At 40.2% G+C, this 21,152-nt stretch overlaps 1 protein-coding gene and 1 pseudogene across 1 annotated transcript in view; one reads left to right on the top strand and one right to left on the bottom strand.

Moving 5' to 3' along the window:
* The window catches only part of LOC122447588 (ATP-binding cassette sub-family C member 4-like), a 337,265-nt gene that overhangs the window by 173,056 nt on the left and 143,057 nt on the right, over window positions 1-21,152 (bottom strand). Inside the window, exons 9-11 of the mRNA XM_043478283.1 lie at window positions 12,512-12,613; window positions 5,864-5,953; window positions 1,746-1,937 (exon numbers count right to left, since the gene is read on the bottom strand). Of these exons, the coding sequence (XP_043334218.1) occupies window positions 1,746-1,937; window positions 5,864-5,953; window positions 12,512-12,613 (384 nt within the window). The remainder of the gene's footprint in view (window positions 1-1,745; window positions 1,938-5,863; window positions 5,954-12,511; window positions 12,614-21,152) is intronic.
* LOC122447659 lies at window positions 17,958-19,502 on the top strand (annotated as a pseudogene).

Consider the following 21,152-nt stretch of genomic DNA (forward strand, 5'->3'; position numbering starts at 1 on the left):
AAACCTAGAGACTGAAATGGAGCAAGAAGGCATCAACCAAGTGCAATGGACAGACCTCATATAGAGTCTGATTTCAACAATGGTGAAGGAGATTTCTCGGTGATATGATTAACAACATGTAAACACAGATTAGGAGAAAATAATAGCAAATGAAGCAACTGACAAAGAATTAATCTCAAAAATATGCAAGCAGCTGATGCAGCTCAATACCAGAAAAATTAACAATTCAATCAAAAAATGGGCCAAATAACTAAACAGACATTTCTCCATAGAAGACATACAGATGGCTAACAAACACATGAAAAGATGCTCAACATCACTTATTATCAGAGAAATGCAAATCAAAACCACAATGAGGTACCATCTCATGCCAGTCAGAATAACTGTTATCAAGAAGTCTACAAACAATCCTCTGGAGAGGATAAGGAAAAATGGGAGCCCTCCTACACTGTCAGTGGGAATGCAAACTAGTACAGCCACTATGGAGAACAGTGTGGAGATTCCTTAAAAAACTGGAAATAGAACTGCCATATGACCTAGCAATCCCACTGCTGGACATACACACCAAGGAAACCAGAATTGAAAGAGATACATGTACCCCAATGTTCATCACAGCACTGTTTTCAATAGCCGGGACATGGAAGCATCCTAGATGTCTACCGACAGATGAATGGATAAGAAAGCTGTGGTACATATACACAATGGAATATTACTCTGCCATTAAAAAGAATACATTTGAATCAGTTCTAATGAGGTGGATGAAACTGGAGCCTATTATACAGAGCAAAGTAAGTCAGAAAGAAAAACACCAACACAGTATACTAACACATATATATGGAATTTAGAAAGATAGTAACAATGACCCTAAATGCAAGACAGCAAAAGAGACACAGATGTAAAGAATAGTCTTTTGGACTCTGTGTGAGAAGACGAGGGTGGGATGGTTTGAGAGAATAGCAATGAAGCATGTATATTATCATATGTGAAATAGATCACCAGTCCAGGTTCAATGCATGAGACAGGGTGCTCAGGGCTGGTGCACTGGGATGACCCTGAGGGATGGGATTGGGAGGGAGTTGGGAGGGAGGGTTAGGATGGGAAACACATGTACACCCATGGCTGATTCATGTCAATGTATGGCAAAAAACACTACACTATTTTAAAATAATTAGCCTCCAATTAAAATAAATTAATTAATTAAAAAACCACACCGACTAGCTTGATGATATTCAAGAATTTGAGCTATTTTTCAGGGGAAATAATGTGGTGATTTTTTTTCCCAAAGGCTATCCTATCTTGTAGAGAAAACTAATGATATGTTTACAGATGAACTAATCTGAGGTCTAGGACCTGCTTCAGAATACTCCAGTGTGGAGGTGGGGCTGGCAGGGGGCAGGGGTAGAGATGCAGCAAGACTGGCCACCAGCTGATCTTGGCTAAAGCTGGGGGTGGTACACGAGAGTTCATTACACTACACTATTTCTGTAAATTTTGGTAATCATTCATTAAAGAAAGAAATTAAAAAGTGAATAAAACCTTATAAAATTAAACAACCATCCACTACTTTCTAAAGGCATATCTGTAAGTGCTGCTATCACATTGGCATTGAAACAGCTGGGTTACACATGTATATTTATCCAGAAGTCTTTCAAAATTTGAAACAAAACTTTAGTAAACCCTGTAGTTTAAACCAACACTATCATTATTTGAAATTTAAGTATATGCAACTCAAAGTCATTACTCACCTCTTCCAAAGCACAAGCCTTTATTACTTTTATATATCGTTCCTTTTCATATTTCTTCCCAAATAAAATGTTACTCCTCACAGTTCCTGAGAACACCCAGGGCTGCTGAGACACATACGCGATCCTCCCGTGCACGCTGACCTGTCCCTGGCTCGGGGGCAGCTCCCCCAGCACAGCGCTTAACAGTGACGACTGAAACAGATGGCAACACACACACGTGAATAGGCAGCACTCAGGATAGAACAAGACCCATAGCACAGCACACCCCACTGTTGCACTTGATACACTATAGAACCCTTTCATTTAGAACAGGATGCAGTAGAGCCCTGGCAATTGCTAAAAAAAAAAAAAAAGAAAGAAAGAAAGAAAAGAACCCTATTGGTCCACGTACTACTAGTAGTTGATAAGAAACATTAATATAATACTATAACAATCTAAACTGCTCAGAATTTCCCCCAAATGAAAAATTATACTCAGAAAAGACTAGCTAAGAAAGCTAAACATTCTTAACTAGCACAGCAGTGCAGCAGGATGAGTATTTCATGTATCCAATGTTTCATGTAGTTGTTTCTGCATCCAAGTATCCTTTAGTTGACAAACACTTACTATTAAAAAGCTACATGAGAAGAATATATCCAAAGATTATTATTAAAAGAACTCTGAAGTGAGTTGTGTTCAAAGAGCAAAAGTCCATCCTAGAGGAAATCATGACTCTCTTGTGTACACATCACATCTAGATTTTCACATTTTGTTGTTTCAGACCAAGTACAGCTCTGGTTCCAAATAGCGAAAGGAGTATGTCAAGGCTGTATATTGTCATCCTGCTTATTTAACCTATATGCATAGTGCATCATGAGAAATGCTGGACTGGATGAAGCACAAGCTGCAATCAAGATTGCCAGGAGAAATAGCAATAACCTCAGATATGCAGATGACACCACCTTTATGGCAGAAAGTGAAGAAGAACTAAAGAGCCTCTTAATGAAAATGAAAAAGGAGAGTGAAAAAGTTGGCTTAAAACTCAACATTCAGAAACCAAAGATCATGGCATCTGGTCCCATCACTTCAAGGCAAATATATGGGGAAACAGTGGGAACAGTGACAGACTATTTTTGGGGGCTCCCAAATCACTGCACAAGGTGACTGCAGCCATGAAATTAAAAGACACTTGCTCCTTGGAATAAAAGTTATGACCAACCTAAAAAGCTTATTAAAAACAGAGATATTACTTTGCCAACAAAGGTCCATCTAGTTAAAGCTATGGTTTTTCCAGTAGTCATCTAGTGAGAGTTGGACTATAAAGAAAGCTGAGCATCAAAGAATTGATGCTTTTGAACTGTGGTGCTGGAGAAGACTCTTGAGAATCTCTTGGACTGCAAGGAGATCCAACCAGTCTATCTAAAGGAAATCAGTCCTGAATATTTATTGGAAGGACTGATGCTGAAGCTGAAGCTCCAATACTTTGGCCACATGATGCGAAGAACTGACTCTTTGGAAAAGACCCTGATGCTGGGAAAGATTGAAGGCAGGAGGAGAAGGGGACGACAGAGGATGAAATGGTTGGATGGCATCACCGACTCAATGGACATGAGTTTGAGTGGACTCTGGGAGTTGGTGATGGACAGGGAGGCCTGGCATGCTGCAGTCCATGGGGTTGCAAAGAGTCAGACACAACTGAATTGAACTGAACTGACAGCTGCATGTTTACTTCAAATCTTTAACAACACATAGATGTGGTATGTGTGTGTCCACATCACACTAAACTGAAATAATCTGCCTGTGTATCAGTCTCACCCAGTAACCTGGTTTCCTCTGGAGGGCAGAGGCATCAGGGTCTTGCTCACGTCTGAATCTTTTGCTCCAGCACATGACTGCAACTTTACTACACGTGCACTGATGGGAACAAATCAAGTCACATGAGGAAATGCTCAGAGCTTCCCAGAAGAGCCTTTGCAACCTCCAGACTTCATGGAGGGGCCACCGTAATGAAAAGGAAGTCCCCATGTCTCTGACCATCCTGAACAGCTGTCACACAAATAATTTCCTTTAATGAGATGTCCAAATTCCCAACAAACTGTTTCCAACTGTACAACATGAAGCACCAAGAAGGAAAACGATGCACATTTACCCAGATTTATGTGGCCATGAAACCTTCTTGTAAAATAGAAGTTCCATGGAACACACCTAGAGAAATGCTGTTTTAGATACATCTAATTAAAACTGTTTTCCTTATAGCAGCATGAAAAGTCAAAGAAAAGTCCTTCCCCAATAAGAAAATACTGGCAGGACTTCCCTGGTGGTACAGTGGTTAACACTCTGTGTTTCCACTGCAGGGTGCATGGTTTTGATTCCTGGTTGGGGAACTAAGAGCCCACATACCTCACAGGTGCAGCAAAAAAATTTTTAAAAAAGTAAACCAGAGGCAGACATTCTTGCAATGGATGCTGAAGGAAAGTTCTGTCTTCTTGCCAATAAAACTAATAAAGATCTTTCTCAAAGGAAAAAAAAATTGTGTTACTAGCAACAAAAAGTCAGAAGGAGAAATTAAGGAAATAATCCCATTCATCATTGTATCAAAAAGAATAAAATGCTTAGGGAAAAAAATTACCTAAGGAGACAAAAGACCAAAATGAAGAAAACTGTAAGACACTGATGAAAGAAATCAAAGATGACATGAACAGATACACTGTGTTCTTGGACTGTAGGAATCAATATTGTGAAAAGGACTATACTACCCAAAGCAATATACAGATTCAATGCAATCCCTGTCAAATTACCCATAGCATTTTTCACAGAACTAGAACAAAAATTTCTGCAATTTGTTTGGAAACACAAAAGACCCCAAATAGCCAAAGTAATCTTGAGAAGAAAGAAACAAAACAAAACAGAGTTGGGAGAATCAAGCTCTCTGACTTCAGACTATAGTACAAAGCTATAGTAATCAAGACAGTATGGGGCTGGCACAAAAAAAAACAGAAATACAGATCAATGGAACAATATGGCAGGCCCAGACATAAACCCATGCACCTATAGACACCTTATCTTTGATAAACAAGGCAAGAATATACATTAGAGAACATATTGCCTCTTCAATAAGTGGTGCTGAGAAAACTGGACAGCTACATGTAAAATAATGAAATTAGAACACTTCCTAACATCATATTGTTCTTGTTTTAGGAGGGAGATGTAGGTTCGATCCCCTGGAGGAGAGCATGGCAACCCACTCCAGTATTCCTGCTGGAGAATCCCCATGGACAGAGGAGCCTGGCAGGCTACAGTCCATGTGGTAGCAAAGAGTTGGACACGACTGAGTGACTAAACACAGCTCAGCACAGGAAGCTGCTTATATAGCACAGGGAGCTCAACTCAGTGCTCTGTGATGACCTGGGGGGTGGGGTGGGGGAGGGTGGGAGGGAGGCTCAAGAGGGAGGGGATATATATATATACACATACTTACAGCTGAGTCATGCTGTTGTACAGCAGAAACTAACACAACATTGTGAAGCAATTATGGTTCCAGTTGAAAAATAAATTTAAAAAAAGAATGACCATGGATGACTTATTAAAACAATGTAAATCTAGGACAATAGAATAGCATTTTTAAAGAGCTGAAAGATATGGACTATAATCACCATGGAGATTTCACAAGTGTGACGATCAACAAAAACTTCTCAAGAGGGTAAATCTTTATAGATCCCTCTGTGGAATGAACTTACACTTTGGCTCAGAAGGTCCCTGGGTCCTCCAATGACTGTCCCGGACTCCTGTGCCCATAGGAAAACTATGCCAGGCCTCTCCATACTCTTCTCAGCAAGTTTCATGGCAATCACTGCAATCCTTACCAAATATCTCTTATATGACATTATAAATTATAAGGAATCAATACACTGTGTACATGTAAAACTTTCTGAGAATCAGGATGGATGTGTGGGACCAAAACTGAGGCAATGCAGACGTGGGTTTCACTGTAATTATTTTACTATTATTCAATTTCAATAAACTATCCTGTTTAAAAAAACAAATAAACAAACATTGTACACACAGCTTTGGGCTCAACACTGAGAATTTAATAGGGACTGTAGTGTTGCATCAAGCTGCCAAAAGGCACCACAACTTACTTTTCCTGCGCCCACAGGTCCAACCACAGCTAACAGTTCACCAGGTCTGACAGTAAAGGAAAGGCCTTGTAGGGTTGGGGTTCTTAATTCCTGCAAATTAAAGTTTATAAAAACACATCCATTTCAATAAAATAAAGCCAAATGCTACAGAAAATGGAGAAAATAATATAATATTCATTGATATGCCAATTAACCCATATTTTTCTCCTGCCTATTTTAAGACATCCTGTCCTGGAGGCCTTTTCATCCAATCATATCTCTTTGGGAGTTTCAAGCAGCTTTAGTTACATTTAGACACCCACAGATTTTAAGTAGGTGAAATGATAAGGCACCTGCATGAAGTAAAAACTTCATGATGCATATTAACTTATTAAAATAACATACTCTATAGAATATCCAGTATGGGAAGTTTTTTAATCATTTATAAGTTTTCACTATGACCCTTGGCTTTAATTGACTATGTCTCATTAACCTCCACAAGGGAGCTACATAGGTATATGGCAGACCTGGCCCTTTAAATAATTTGAATCTCCACTAATCTCTCCATTTTCACTTGATGAAGAAAGAATCTCCGTAATGCTCAGCAAGCAAAGTAGCACTTTATACAAAGAAGTCATTCTCAATATGGGTTGGTCAAAAAGTCTGTTCAGTTTTTTCTGTAAGATGGCTCTAGTAGCACTAAATTGTCTTTAACTTTATTCAAAACAATGTTGTTAAGATTGTATTATGACAGCTGTTATATCAGCATGTATTAAAAAATTTTTTTTTAATTGGTGAATTTTTGTGTAGCCATTTTAATATTAAAATAAAAAAGCAAAATTTTTGGCACATTATGTTTTACTATTTCTTTTTTTTTTTTTTTTTTGCTTTACTATTTCAAGAGAGGTAAAAATGCCACTTAAATGCAGAAAAAGATTTGTGCAGTGTATGGAGAATGTGCTGTGACTGATCAACTGTGTCAAAAGTGGCTTGCAAAGTTTTGTGCTGGATATTTCTTGTTGGATGATGCTCTACTGTTAGGTATGCCAGTTGAAGTTGATAGAGATCACATTAAGACATTGAGAACAAATAATGCTATACCATGCAGGAGACAGCTGACACACTCAAAATATTCAAATATTTCATTCAAAGTATTGAATGGAAATCGTCTGCACCAGCTTGGTTATGTTAATCACCTTGATATTTGAGTTTCACAGAAGTTAAGCAAAAAAAACCCTTCTTGACCATATTTCTGCAAGCAGTTCTCCACTTAAACGTAACAGAATGGATACCGTACAATATTGTGGAACAGAATAGATTGCAGGCAAGTGAAATGCACCACCACCAACCACACCAAGAGCCAGTCCTCTTCCAAAGAAGGTGATGTTGTGTATATGGTGGAATTGCAATGGAATCCTCTATTATGAGCTCCTTCAGGAAAACCAAATGATTAATTTCAACAAATAATGCCCCCATTAGACCAACCAAAAGCAGCTCTCTACGAAAAGCATCCAGAATTACTCAACAGAAAATGCATAATCTTCCATCAGGATAATGCAAGACCGCATGTTTCATTGATGACCAGGCAAAAAACTGTTACAGATTCGCTGGGAAGTTCTTACTGATCCCCCGTACTCACCAGACATTGTACTTTTGGACTTCCACTTATTTCAGTCTTTACGAAATTCTCTTAATGGAAAAAATTCAATTCCCTGGAAAACTGTAAAAGGTATCTGGAACAGTTCTTTGCTCAAAAAGATAAAAAATTTAACCCAAAATTGTGAAAAATTGAAAAGTTCTTGGTAAAAATTAAAACTGTGTCTTTTATTTTTACTTAAAAACCAAAGAAACTTTTTAGCCAACCATAAAAAACTCCTGTAAAATGCAGTCAAGGCTTTAATCTCACTAGAGCTCTAACTTAACACCAAAACCAACAAAAACAAAAAAGGGAATAGGTGTAAAGTATGGCATCATGGGTTATAGTGATAGCCCTAAATTTTACACCTATTATATGCATTATCTGCCCTGGCTAAACAGGGATAACAAAGTACTTCTGTTAAAAAAAAAAAAGATGTGCTGTTGCATGTACAATCCAACACAAGAGCAAATGACAGAGTACTCATCTTGCCACTCACAAGTTGTATTGCTGAGTAATCTGTAAGTTCTAAGGTAAAGAGATTTAAGGGTATATATATACATATATATATATATATATACCCTTAAATATATATATATACACATTTATATATACTAAGTATTAAGAAAACTCAATAACTGCTAATTTTTTCTTTTTCTTAAGAGAGTGATCACATGTGATTAGCAAAATGCCTGAAAGGCTAAAGGAACAGGATCTAGATTAAAAGTTTGGAAAATCTAAGTAAAAAATTCCTCTGGAAATAACTGAAATGATTATGGGACAGTCACTTGCTAAAATAACAATTATTTTTAATCATCAAATTATACCAGATTTTATAGGTGTACAAACAGTATCAAGAATAGAGTTTACTCCTTGGAAGAAAAGCTATGAAAAACCTAGACAGCATATTAAAAAGCAGAGACGTTACTTTGTTGACAAAGATGCATATAGTCAAAGCCATGGTTTCTCCAGTAGTCATGTATGGATGTGAGAGTTAAACTATAAAGAAAGCTGAGCACCAAAGAATTGATGCTTTTGAACTGTGGTGTTGGAGAAGACTCTTGAGAGTCCCTTGGACCGCAAGGAGATCCAACCAGACTAAGGAAATCAGTCCTGAATATTCACTGGAAGGACTGATGCTGAAGCTGAAGCACCAATACTTTGACCTTCTGATACGAACAGCTGACTCATTTGAAAAGACCCTGATGCTGGGAAAGAAGGAAGGCAGGAGGAGAAGGGGACGACAGAGAATGAGATGGTTGGATGGCATCACTGGCTTGATGGACATGAGTTTGAGCAAGCTCTGGGAGTTGGTGATGGACAGGGAGGCCTGCCATGCTGCAGTCCATGGGGTCACAAAGAGTCAGACACGACTGAGCCACTGAAGGGAACTGAACTGAACTGATCAAGAAGAAACTAAATTTTAATACATAAGAAACATTTTTAAGCTTGTCCACTCCTTTCTTCTTGCCTGACACTTAGGGTTCCTATTTCACTACTTTTCACTTGGTTAAGACTACAAAATACAAACATCAGATTCCTGTCTGCAGATCTCAAAGTCTATCAGGGCCACACACTGAGTTCCCTCCCTGGTCAGGCTTCAGGATCAGGCACTGCTCTGCCACAACCAGAAGGCAGCAGCACTCGACAGCCCGTGGGTACTGGGTAGGTTCCCTCATGGTTCAGGCTCTGGGGACCACTGACTCAACAAAGATCATCAGCTGAGTCCCCCACTATATATGAGAACAGTGTGAAACCCCTGCCCCGTGGAGATTTGGAGATGCCCCCAAATATACTTTAAAGATTAGAGATTGAGATCAATTCCCATCATTTCATGATGAGACTTGCGTCCACGAGACCATCCCCAAACTGTTCACCTGGCTGTCCAGTGGAGCCAGTTAGAGCTCATGTCTATCTCCTGCCTCCCAACCCAGCAGAGGCTTCATTAAGACTTAGTTTCTCTTTAAAACTTTCAATGTCTTTGCCTTTCTCCCTCCCAAAGGCCCTCTCCCCCATGACCTAACTTGACAGCCCCTAACTACTAACAACTCTGCCAAGGTGCACCGTCTTTCCATAGGCAAGTCCAGGACAACACAATAGGGTGTTCTGTACAACTATGCAAGTTGTACAGAAGTCTAAGAACATGTTCTTGGAAGTTCTTGGAAGAAGAACAAAACAGTGTATAATGTTGCATAGTTTGATACAAGAGAAATTTGGTAATTGGTCATATGGTGGCTCAGAAGGTAAAGAACCCACCTGCAATGCAGGAGACCTGGGTTTGATCCCTGGGTTGGGAAGATCCCCTGAAGGAGGTCATGGAAACCCACTCCAGTATTTTTGCCTGGAGAATCCCCACAGACAGAGGAGCCTGGTGGGCTACAGTCCATGGGGTCACATAGACACAACTTAGCGGCTGAAAAACAACATACAAAGTATGTGTCAACATTCACATAAAGTTAACACCATAATGGAATTTTAGTGGTGCCTTCCATAAATGCTTCAAGTGGATTATGATAAGAAATACCAAGCAGGAGGAAAATCTACTCTATTAAGGTAGGGTAGGTCAGGCACCTTGTATGAGTTCCCATGTGCAAAAGGTGTAGGGATGTGGTTGTATATTATTTGTTCTATATATTTATATAGAGCATACTACTGTCTTGTTGGTGGAGATGAAAGGTGTTGAGTCAGAAGTAGGTGAACGCAATGCAGGTGGCACAACAGAGTCACTGGCATGAAAGACAGGAGGAGTCTACAGAGCCTGGACATTTGCTCTGTGGTCCCCCCTCTGACAGTAGCCAGGCTCCCGGACTCTGCTCTGGAGGGTGGACCCTCTGGTAGAGGTGTCTCCTCCCTGAGTCCTTCCAGTCCTGGGGTGGGAGCAGCTTCCTGCCTTTGCAATCGCTGAGCTGCCTCATCCACCACTGCTTTGCCCTTTTCTGTTCTTTCATCTCCTATGTAACTAATTTCCTGCATGGAATCCCCCCTCCCCTGAATGCAAGTTTGGTTCTCCTGATTAATCCACACTGATACAGGAGGATGTACACAAAAAACTATAAAGCCGGAGGCCGGAGGAGACTTTCAGTTGTCGTAACGGGGCTGCACTGGGAGTGAAAACTTGAGAACTTTTGGAGAGTGGTCCCTATTGTTTTTCCTATTTGCTAAATTTCAGAAATAAACCAAGTGCTGGGGAAATCTTTGTGATATCACCAGTTCTCCCTGTTAGAGCTTGCCACACAGTACAGCCCTTCAAGTTGGAATCACTGGTACTCACTATGCCCACCTGCTCTCTCCTCCTGCCCCTGGCTGCCACCAAAGTAGCCAGAACCATCCAGAAGCTTAGGATAGAGGAGCCCCACCCTATCCCACAGCAAAGATCCAAATCACTCACACTATGTAATAAGATATTTAATAACATTAAGGCAAAAAACATACACTGATTGTATCCAAAGTCTCTGGTCTCTAACAACTGATTGTGTATTTGTTAGTTAACCATTTCTATACTGCAGCATTTTGTCTCTCCAATCCTACAAATTCTAACATTATAAATGAATTTAATTCAAGTTCAAAATATGATAACCCTTTGAAAGTTCTCTTGAAAATGAGACAAATAACAATATGTCAAATGCTTTGGGCCGACTTTATTTTTAGTGTTAGTAAGTGTTAGTCTCTCAGTCGTGTCTGACTCTTTGTGATCCCATGGATTGTAGCCCACCAGGTTCCTCTGTCCATGAAATTCTCCAAGTAAGAATACCACAGTGGTTTGCCCTTTCTTTCTCTGGAGTTCCTATAGGGAAAATTAGAATTGGACGCCTCAAGTGTAAGGGAGCCCCCGGGGCATGTTCATTATCAGAGCATTCCTCTCCTTTGTAAAGCACTTCTGACTGCCAGATTGTTTAATTGTGAACCATACAGAGGCGATTGCTCTTTTGATCTTAACATATCTAATATGCACCCCAAAGATCTTTCCTTCAGGACAGATGAAATATTTCCCATTTTTGCAAAACACCAAAACACAAAAGATGCAGACAATTTCCAACAAAAATGGTACAAGACAGAGTCCAGCATCAATGCATACAGATGAACTGGCCACCGATAGGGTAAATAAATTTACCTTATAAAAAAGTGAACTAATTTTGTCTAGGTTACCCACTCCCACAAAAACTAGCTCCCAAATGAACCGGTTCCAACTGGACCAGTTCCCAAACCAGGTAAATAAATCTACCCTACATATGAGCTATGGTGGGCTTGCCCCATGAGAACTAGTTCCCAATGAACTGGTTCAGGGTAGAGTCCAACAACACCTCCCCTCTGTAAACGGGTACCCAAGCAAATTAGCTTGTCCTGTAAAGGAAAAGCCCAGATTGAGGGGAAAAAATGTTCCCGGTGTGCACACCAGAGCAGCTTACCCTTCAAAATCAAGCCCGTCGGCTTGTAACACAAAATGACACACAAAACAAGTGAACCGGTTGAATCAGCTATCAAATTGGGTAGACTTACCCTACAACCGAAATTGAGTCTGTTGACTCTAGAAGTCTGTCAGTTCCTTGTCTCAATTGTCAAGCTCTGAGGGAAGCTGGTACCCCCTCAGGGAATCCTGAAGGAAGGAACCTCAGGACAAATGATCCCAGCAGGTGCTAGGGTCTTGCTCCAATATTCCCTGATTGGTGCCAGCTAGCCACGATCAGCAAGGCTCCTGGCTGGCTAAGACAAATTGTTACCGTGTCCAACCTCACTCTGCTCACCACATGACAGGCAATGAATCTGAGAGACAAGGTTTTGAGGCAAGGAAAAGACCTTAATTGGGGAGCTGGCAGATCAAGAAGACTGCAGGCTAGTGCTTCAAAACAACCATCTTTATTTTTAGTCTCTATTAATTGCAAAACTCATTCCTGATTCAGAATTTTTATAACATAATTCCATGGTAAATGGGCAAGTCACATTTTGTATCATGTGTAAAATCTCAAAATCCTCCAAAAAATCTATGTCACAGTTGTCCTTTAGCAGTCACAATCGTGAAATTAAGGATTTGTTACCTTATCCCAAAAAGCAGTGAAATCTTGCATGTTCACAACTGTTTTACCATCTGATGGCAGCTGATGAGTGCACTGTGGTAGCTCATCAAGTAACAGGAAGTTCTACAGAAAAAGGAAAAACACAGACTGTTTAAACTATAGGAACAAAGCACAAGCAAAATAATTGCTTCCATGGAATTTGCAATATATTTTACACTGTATTTCATTATGTTCTATTCTGTTCAGTTCAGTCACTCAGTCATGTCCAATTCTTTGTGACCCCATGAACCGCAGCACGCCAGGCGTCCCTGTCCATCACCAACTCCCGGAGTTCACCCAAAGCCATGTCCACAGAGTCAGTGATGCCATCCAACCATCTCATCCTCTGTCGTCCCCTTCTCTTCCTGCCTCCAATCCCTCCCAGCATCAGGGTCTTTTCAAGTGAGTCAGCTCTTTGCATCAGGTGGCCAAAGTATTGGAGTTTCAGCTTCAACATCAGTCCTTCCAATGAATATTCAGGACTGATCTCCTTTAGGATGGACTGGTTGGATCTCCTTGCAGTCCAAGGGACTCTCAAGAGTCTTCTCCAACACCACATTTCAAAAGCATCAATTCTTCGATGCTCAGCTTTCTTCACAGTCCAACTCTCACATCCATACATGACCACTGGAGAAACCACAGCTTTGACTAGATGGATCATTGTTGGCAAAGTAATGTCTCTGCTTTTTAATATGCTATCTAGGTTGGTCATAACTTTCCTTCCAAGGAGTAAGTGTCTTTTAATTTCATGGCTGCATTCACCATCTGCAGCATTCATTATGTTAGGTCATTAGAAATACTAAATAATATGTAGTATAAACTATTATAGCATATAATATAGTACATACAGTATACACATATAGCCTATAGTGTGTATATATGTACACACACACACAAAAAAAAAAAAGAGTTACAGGCCATGGAACTATCTTTGTAACTTTCTTAACAAGTATACTGGCTCCCATTCAAAGAACAAATATGTCTCCAAATTTGAACACATCAAGAACCGGGACATTTTTATTGTGTCATTAACAATACACACAGGTTTTGACAGAAAATGATTTCATGAGTATTTACTGAATCCCGCCAGGTTCCAAGCACCATGCAACACTGCTGTGAACACAGAGAGGAAGGTCATTCCCAGGCCTTCAGCAATCAGGTGGCGAAGGACAGGCTGGGAGAATAAGACCTATGGAAGAAACTCCAAATGAAAGCCTTACTCTGGGGGGATCGGCATGGGGAATACATGTAAATCCATGGCTGATTCATGTCAATGTATGACAAAGCCCACTACAGTATTGTAGAGTAATTAGCCTCCAACTAATAAAAATAAATGAAAAAATAAATAAATAAAATTTTAATTCCTGTGGGGGGCGGGGGGAGAAAGCCTTACTCTGCTTTCCTCCTCCTCTGTATCAAATCCCTATCACTGTTTGTCATTCAGTTCAGTTCAGTTCAGTTGCTCAGCCATGTCCGACTCTTTGCGACCCCATGAATCGCAGCACGCCAGGCCTCCCTGTCCATCACAAACTCCCGGAGTTTACTCAAACTCATGCCCATTGAGTGAGTGATGCCATCCAGCCATCTCATCCTCTGTTGGCCCCTTCTCCTCCTGCCCCCAATCCCTCCCAGCATCAGGGTCTTTTCCAACGAGTCAACTCTTCGCATGAGGAGGCCAAAGTTTTGGAGTTTCAGCTTCAGCATCAGTCCTTCCAATGAACACCCAGGACTGATCTCCTTTAGGATGGACTGGTTGGATTTCCTGCAATCCAAGGGACTCTCAAGAGTCTTCTCCAACACCACATTTCAAAAGCATCAATTCTTTGGTGCTCAGCTTTCTTCACAGTCCAACTCTCACATCCATACTTGACCACTGGAAAAACCATAGCCTTGACCAGACGGACCTTTGTTGACAAAGTAATGTCTCTGCTTTTTAATATGCTATCTAGCTTGGTCATAACTTTCCTTCCAAGGAGTAAGTGTCTTTTAATTTCATGGCTGCAATAACCATCTGCAGTGATTTTGGAGCCCCAAAAAATAAAGTCTGACACTGTTTCCACTGTCTTCCCATCTATTTCCGATGAGGTGATGGGACCAGATGCCATGATCTTAGTTTTCTGAATGTTAAGCTTTAAGCCAACTTTTTCACTCTCCTCTTTCACTTTCATCAACAGGTTTTTTAGATCCTCTTCACTTTCTGCCATAAGGGTGGTGTCATCTGCACATCTGAGGTGATTGATATTTCTCCTGGCAATCTTGATTCCAGCTTGTGCTTCTTCCAGCCCAGCATTTCTCATGATGTACTCTGCATATAAGTTAAATAAGCAGGGTGACAATATACAGCCTTGATGTACTCCTCTTCCTATTTGGAACCAGTCTGTTGTTCCATGTCCGTTCTAACTGTTGCTTCCTGACAGGCATATAGGTTTCTCAAGAGGCAGGTCAGGTGGTCTGGTATTCCAATATCTTTCAGAATTTTCCACAGTTTATTGTGATCCACATAGTCGAAGGCTTTGGTGTAGTCAATAAAGCAGAAATGCAGGTATGACCTAAATCAAATCCCTTATGACTATACAGTGGAAGTGAGTAATAGATTTAAGGGACTAGATCTGATAGACAGACAGCCTGATGAACTATGGATGGAAGTTCATAACATTGTACAGGAGACAGGGCTCAAGACCATCCCCATGGAAAAGAAATGCAAAAAGGCAAAATGGTTGTCTGAGGAGGCCTTACAAATAGCTGTGAAACAAAGAGAAGTGAAAAGCAAAAGAGAAAAGGAAAGATATTCCCATTTGAATGCAGAGTTCCAAAGAATAGCCAGGAGAGATAAGAAAGCCTTCCTCAGTGATCAATGCAAAGAAATAGAGGAAAACAACAGAATGGGAAAGACTAGAGATCTCTTCAAGAAAATTAGAGATACCAGGGGAACATTAAATGCAAAGATGGGTTCAATAAAGGACAGAAATGGTATGGACCTAACAGAAGCAGAAGATATTAAGAAGGTGTGGCAAGAATACACAGAAGAACTGTACAAAAAAGATCTTCATGACCCAAATAATCACAATGGTGTGATCACTCACCAAGAACCAGACATCCTGGAATGTGAAGTCAAGTGGGCCTTAGAAAACATCACTATGAACAAAGCTAGTGGATGTGATGGAATTCCAGTTGAGCTATTTCAAATCCTGAAAGTTGATGCTGTGAAAGTGCTGCACTCATCATGCCAGCAAATTTGGAAAACTCAGCAGTGGCCACAGGACTGGAAAAGGTCAGTTGTCATTCCAATCCCAAAGAAAGGCAATCCCAAAGAATGCTTGTCATTAGCTATCATTAAAATCATCATTCTTAAAAGATAATTCTATTAAGTCTCTATCTCTTTCTTACTTTTCACAAGCATCTTTTCACAAACACATGTCTCTGCTCCTTAGTCAAAGTCCTCTCCTTCTCAACAGAATGATCACATCTTCCACTTCTAGCTATTTTCCACACCAATTATTAATAGGAACTAGTCAATGCAATTTAGCTGAATAAAATAAAGTCTTGAAAATAATTAGAAAACCAACATACTCATATACAGGAAACTCCCTCTTACCCTTTAAATGCTAGAAATAATTCAATGAGAAAAGACACAGTGGGAGAGAAATTGAACAACAGAGACCACTCCCACCCCCACCCCCAAGGACTATGAACAGGTGGCAGAGACTACTGGCTGTCCTCAAAACCTGTTCTCTTTCTTTTCTCTCTCTCTCTTTTTTTTTTTTTTTCTTTTCTTTTCTTTTTTGTTTTTTATTAGTTGGAGGCTAATTACTTCACAACATTTCAGTGGGTTTTGTCATACATTGACAGGAATCAGCCATGGAGTTACATGTATTCCCCATCCTGATCCCCCCTCCCACCTCCCTCTCCACCCGATTCCTCTGGGTCCTCCCAGTGCACCAGGCCTGAGCACTTGTCTCATGCATCCCACCTGGGCTGGTGATCTGTTTCACTATAGATAATATACATGCTGTTCTTTCGAAACCTCCCACGCTCACTTTCTCCCACAGAGTTCAAAAGTCTGTTCTGTACTTCTGTGTCTCTTTTTCTGCTCTGCATATAGGGTTATCATTACCATCTTTCTAAATTCCATATATATGTGTTAGTATGCTGTAATGTTCTTTATCTTTCTGGCTTACTTCACTCTGTATAATGGGCTCCAGTTTCATCCATCTCATTAGAACTGATTCAAATGAATTCTTTTTAATGGCTGAGTAATATTCCATGGTGTATATGTACCACAGCTTCCTTATCCATTCGTCTGCTGATGGGCATCTAGGTTGCTTCCATGTCCTGGCTATTATAAACAGTGCTGCGATGAATATTGGGGTGCACATGTCTCTTTCAGATCTGCTCAAAACCTGCTCTCTTTCTTCTGTGCTAACAAAACCTTGGGTTTTAGTTGCATTGGCAACCTGGAAAGAGGTCCTCTCTCTCCTGCCTCCTGAGCAGATAGGAGCAGCCAAGTGACTAAATACAGGTCAGTGGAGGGTGACAACAACCAGAACCTTTCTCCACCCCATGGCCTGAGCCTTGGAGGCTGCCAGCCTGGTCAAAGTCACAATGCATTTGACATCATGGAGGATCATGCTAGCCACAGAGCTTGTTACAGGTTAAATCATATCCCTCTCCCAAAAGATACACTAAAGTTCTATGTAGGAACTCCAGTTACATCAAAATGTGACTTTATTTGGAATTAGGGTCTGATTAAGATGCAATCGTACTGGAGTTAGGCTGGCCCTGAATCCAATATGACCGATGTCCTTATAAGGGGACCCAGAGACAAACACAGGCAGAAAACAACCACCTGAAGCAAACAGAAACTGGAGTGGTGGCAGTTAAAAACCAAGGAACCCAAGGTTTTCCTGCAACCACCAAAATCTAGAAGAGGCAAAGAAAGATTCTCCCTGTGACCAGAATTCAGAGGGATCAGTGACCCTGCTGACACCTTGATTTCAGACTTCCAACCTCCACAACTGGGAAACAATAAATTTCTGTTGTTTTAACCACCTGGTTTGTAGTACTTGGTTATGGCAGCCCCAGAAAACAGATCAAAGCCTTACAAGGGTTCTTGCATGATTGAAAAACAAACTATTTCTGTGAAAAGTAGCTTTATCATGCATAATTCTAGGGCCTACAGGCACAGAATCTTAACCAACACAGAGGACAACTGAAACAAGCATGTGATGATGTTCAAAAAAGAACATGGATGTTAATAGTAAGCTACTACCCTAAACCTCATAAATAGCCTTCAAGTCCTTGACACCCTTATCTATTGTGCCATAAAGCTACAAATTTGATAACCACCTTTGACTTCAAAAGAACAACTGTTCCTCTTCCTCCTTTGTCACCAGGTCCTGGTGGTGGCAGGCAAGGCACAAGGACCACGATGGGTTGGACCCTGCAAGAAGTTTCTGTGGCACTAGAACAAGGCCAGGTTACTCCAACTGAGTTCTGTCAAAGATAGCTCTCCTTTATCAAGAAGACCAAGTTACTGTATCAGGAGAGGTGGTCTTAAAGCAAGTTGAAGAATCAGAGAAAAGATATAAAAAAGGTCACTCACTAGGGGATTTAGATGAAATTCCTATTGCAGTAAAAGACAACTTTAGCACATCTGGCATTGAGACAACATGTGCATTAAATATGCTGAAAAGTTATGTATCACCTTAAAATGCCAGACAGGTTGTTGGATCAGGGAGCTCTGTTAATGGTAAAAAACAAACTTAGATGAGTTTGCTATGGGATACAGAAGCACAGATGGCATTTTTGGACCAGTTAAAAACCCATGGAGCTATTCAAAACAATATAGAGAAAAGAGGAGGCAGAAGTCTCATGGTGATAATAAGTATTCAAATTGTCTTATCACTGGAGGAAGCTCAGGAGGGAGTGCAGTGGCTGTGTCAGCATTCACTTGCTTCGTTGCTTTAGGACCAGATTCCAGAGGATCAACCAGCAATCCAGCTGCCCACTATGAGGTTGTTGGTTTAAATCCCAGCTATGACTTAGTTTTTTGTCATGGCCTCATTCCCTGGTGATTTCAATGATGTGCCCAGAATCTTAACTAGATGTGTGGCTGATGCAGCCATCATGTCGAATATACTAGCTGGGCAAGATCTCTAAGATTCTACCACAAGTTAAGATCCTGTTAAAATCATTTATACTTCCCAGTTTAACAGATGTGAGCAAACAATGTATAGGAATTCCAAAGGAATATCTTATACCAGAATTGTCAAGTGAAGTACAATCTCTTTGGTCCAAAGCTGCTAATCTCTTTGAGTCTGAGGGGGCCAAAGTAATTGAAGTGTCCCTGCGCAAATCAGTTATTCAATTGTCTGCTACCATGTACTGTGTACATCAGAAGTGTCATCAAATAGGCAAGATATGATAGGTTAGAATATGGTCACAGATTTGACATCAATGTGTCTACTGAAGCCATATATGCTGCAACTAAACAAGAAGGGTTCAATGATGTGGTGAGGGGAAGAATCCTCTCAGGAAACTTTCTTATTAAAATAAAACTATGAGAACTATTTTATCAAAGCAGAGAAAGTGAGATGACTCATTGCTAATGATTTTGTGAATGTTTTTAACCCTGGAGTAGATGTTTTGCTAACTTCCACTACCTTGAGTGAGGCAGTGCCATACACAAAGTGCATCAAAGAAGACAACAGAACATGAATTACCCAGGGTGATATTTTTACACCAACTGTAAATATGGCAGAATTGCCAATGGTGAGTGTCCCTATGGCCCTGTCAAGCCAAGGATTGTCAACAGGACTGCAGTTTAATGGTTGTGCATTTTCTGACCAGCTGCTTTTCTACAGTTTGTAAATGGTTTGAAAAACAAGTACAGTATCCTGTTACTCAACTTCTCAAACTAATGGATGGTTGTTCATCAAACTTTGAAAATTAAAAGTTATCTCTGCTTCTTTAAAATAGCAGTAATAACTATACCATGCAAATTACAATGACTTTTAAAGCTTTTTTATTCTAGATAATTCAAGTGATCTTGTAATTTGGTTCATTGTCAGTACAATCATTCCTTGAAATCACTTTTTAAAAGTCTTGTGATGTAGTAATTATAAAAAAATCTGTCAACATTTATTAAGCATTCACTAAGTATAAACAAAATATAGGATTTCTATTATAATACAATATACCTGTCCCTGAAAAATGATGCATTCTGCAAAAATGTTTATTAAAAACAATGCTGCCTACAGTACAAGTAAGCTTAGGGGTAAATCTTTCAAAACTTCTACATCTTTGTAACCAAAACACTAACAAAATCACTGGTACCCTTATTTTTGACAAAGGAGGCAAGAATATCCAATGGGGCAAAGATAGTTTCCTCAATAAGTGCTGCTGGGAAAACTGGATAGTTACATGTAAAAGAATGAAATTAAAATACTTCCTAACACCATATACAAAGATAAAGTCAAAATGGATTAAAGATCTAAATATAAGACCATAAACTATAGAATCTTAGAGGAAAACATAGGCAGAACACTCTATGACATAAATCACAGCAAGATCCTCTATGACCCACCTGCTACAGTAATGGAAATTAAAAATAAATTAACAATGGGACCTAAGTATATTTAAAAGCTTTTTCACAGTAAAGGAAACTGTAAACAAGGTGAAAAGACAACCCTCAGAATGGGGAAAAATAATAGCAAATGAAACAACTGACAAAGGGTTAATTTCAAAAATATACAAGCAGCTTATACAAATCAATACCAGAAAAACAAATAATCCAATCAAAAAGTTGGCAAGAGACCTAAGCAGACATTTCTCCAAAGAAAAGATGTAGATGGCTAATAATTACATGAAAAGATGTTTAACGTCATTCATTATTAGAGAAATGCAAATCAAAACTGCAATGAGATATGACCTCATACCAGTCAGAATGGCCATCATCAAAAATTCTACAAACAATAAATGCTGGAGAAGGTGTGGAGAAAAGGTAACCCCCTTGCACTGTTGGTGGGAATGTAAATTGATATAGCCACTATGGAGAACAGTATTAAAATTCCTTTAAAAACTAGGAATAAAATCATCATATGACCCAGCAATCCCACTACAGGGCACATATACCCTGAGGAAACCAAAATTTAAAAAGACACATGTACCCCGATGTTCACTGTAGCTCTAATTACAATAGCTAGGACACGGAGTCAAACTAAATGTCTATCAGCAGATGAAAAGATAAAGAAGGATTGACCAAAGATCGAAGGAGATCTAGCCGGCTGCAGACCCGCCTCACCTGCTGCCAGAAGCAGAGAGGCAGGCGTGCAACAGCCAGAGCTGGAAGGCAAGGGGCAATTTCAGTCCCAGAGACCAGCATCCTCCACCAAACTGTGAGTAGGCTTCCAGCTGCTAACCATGTCTTCCCGGGATCCTGGACAGTTGACATCTACCAGGAAGGTCACAGCCTGAGATCAGCTCCCCAGAGGAGACACACGGCACACCTGAGCTGGCACTCTCACGGGGCACCCAGGAAACTGAGCAGCTGGGACCAGGAAGGTGATTAAGATGCATGGCCCACCTGGGACAGTGTGCTTACCAAGCACCTGGTTGCCTGAGC

This window comes from Cervus canadensis, chromosome 9 (genome assembly GCF_019320065.1).
Source record: "Cervus canadensis isolate Bull #8, Minnesota chromosome 9, ASM1932006v1, whole genome shotgun sequence".
Lineage (NCBI taxonomy): Eukaryota > Metazoa > Chordata > Mammalia > Artiodactyla > Cervidae > Cervus > Cervus canadensis.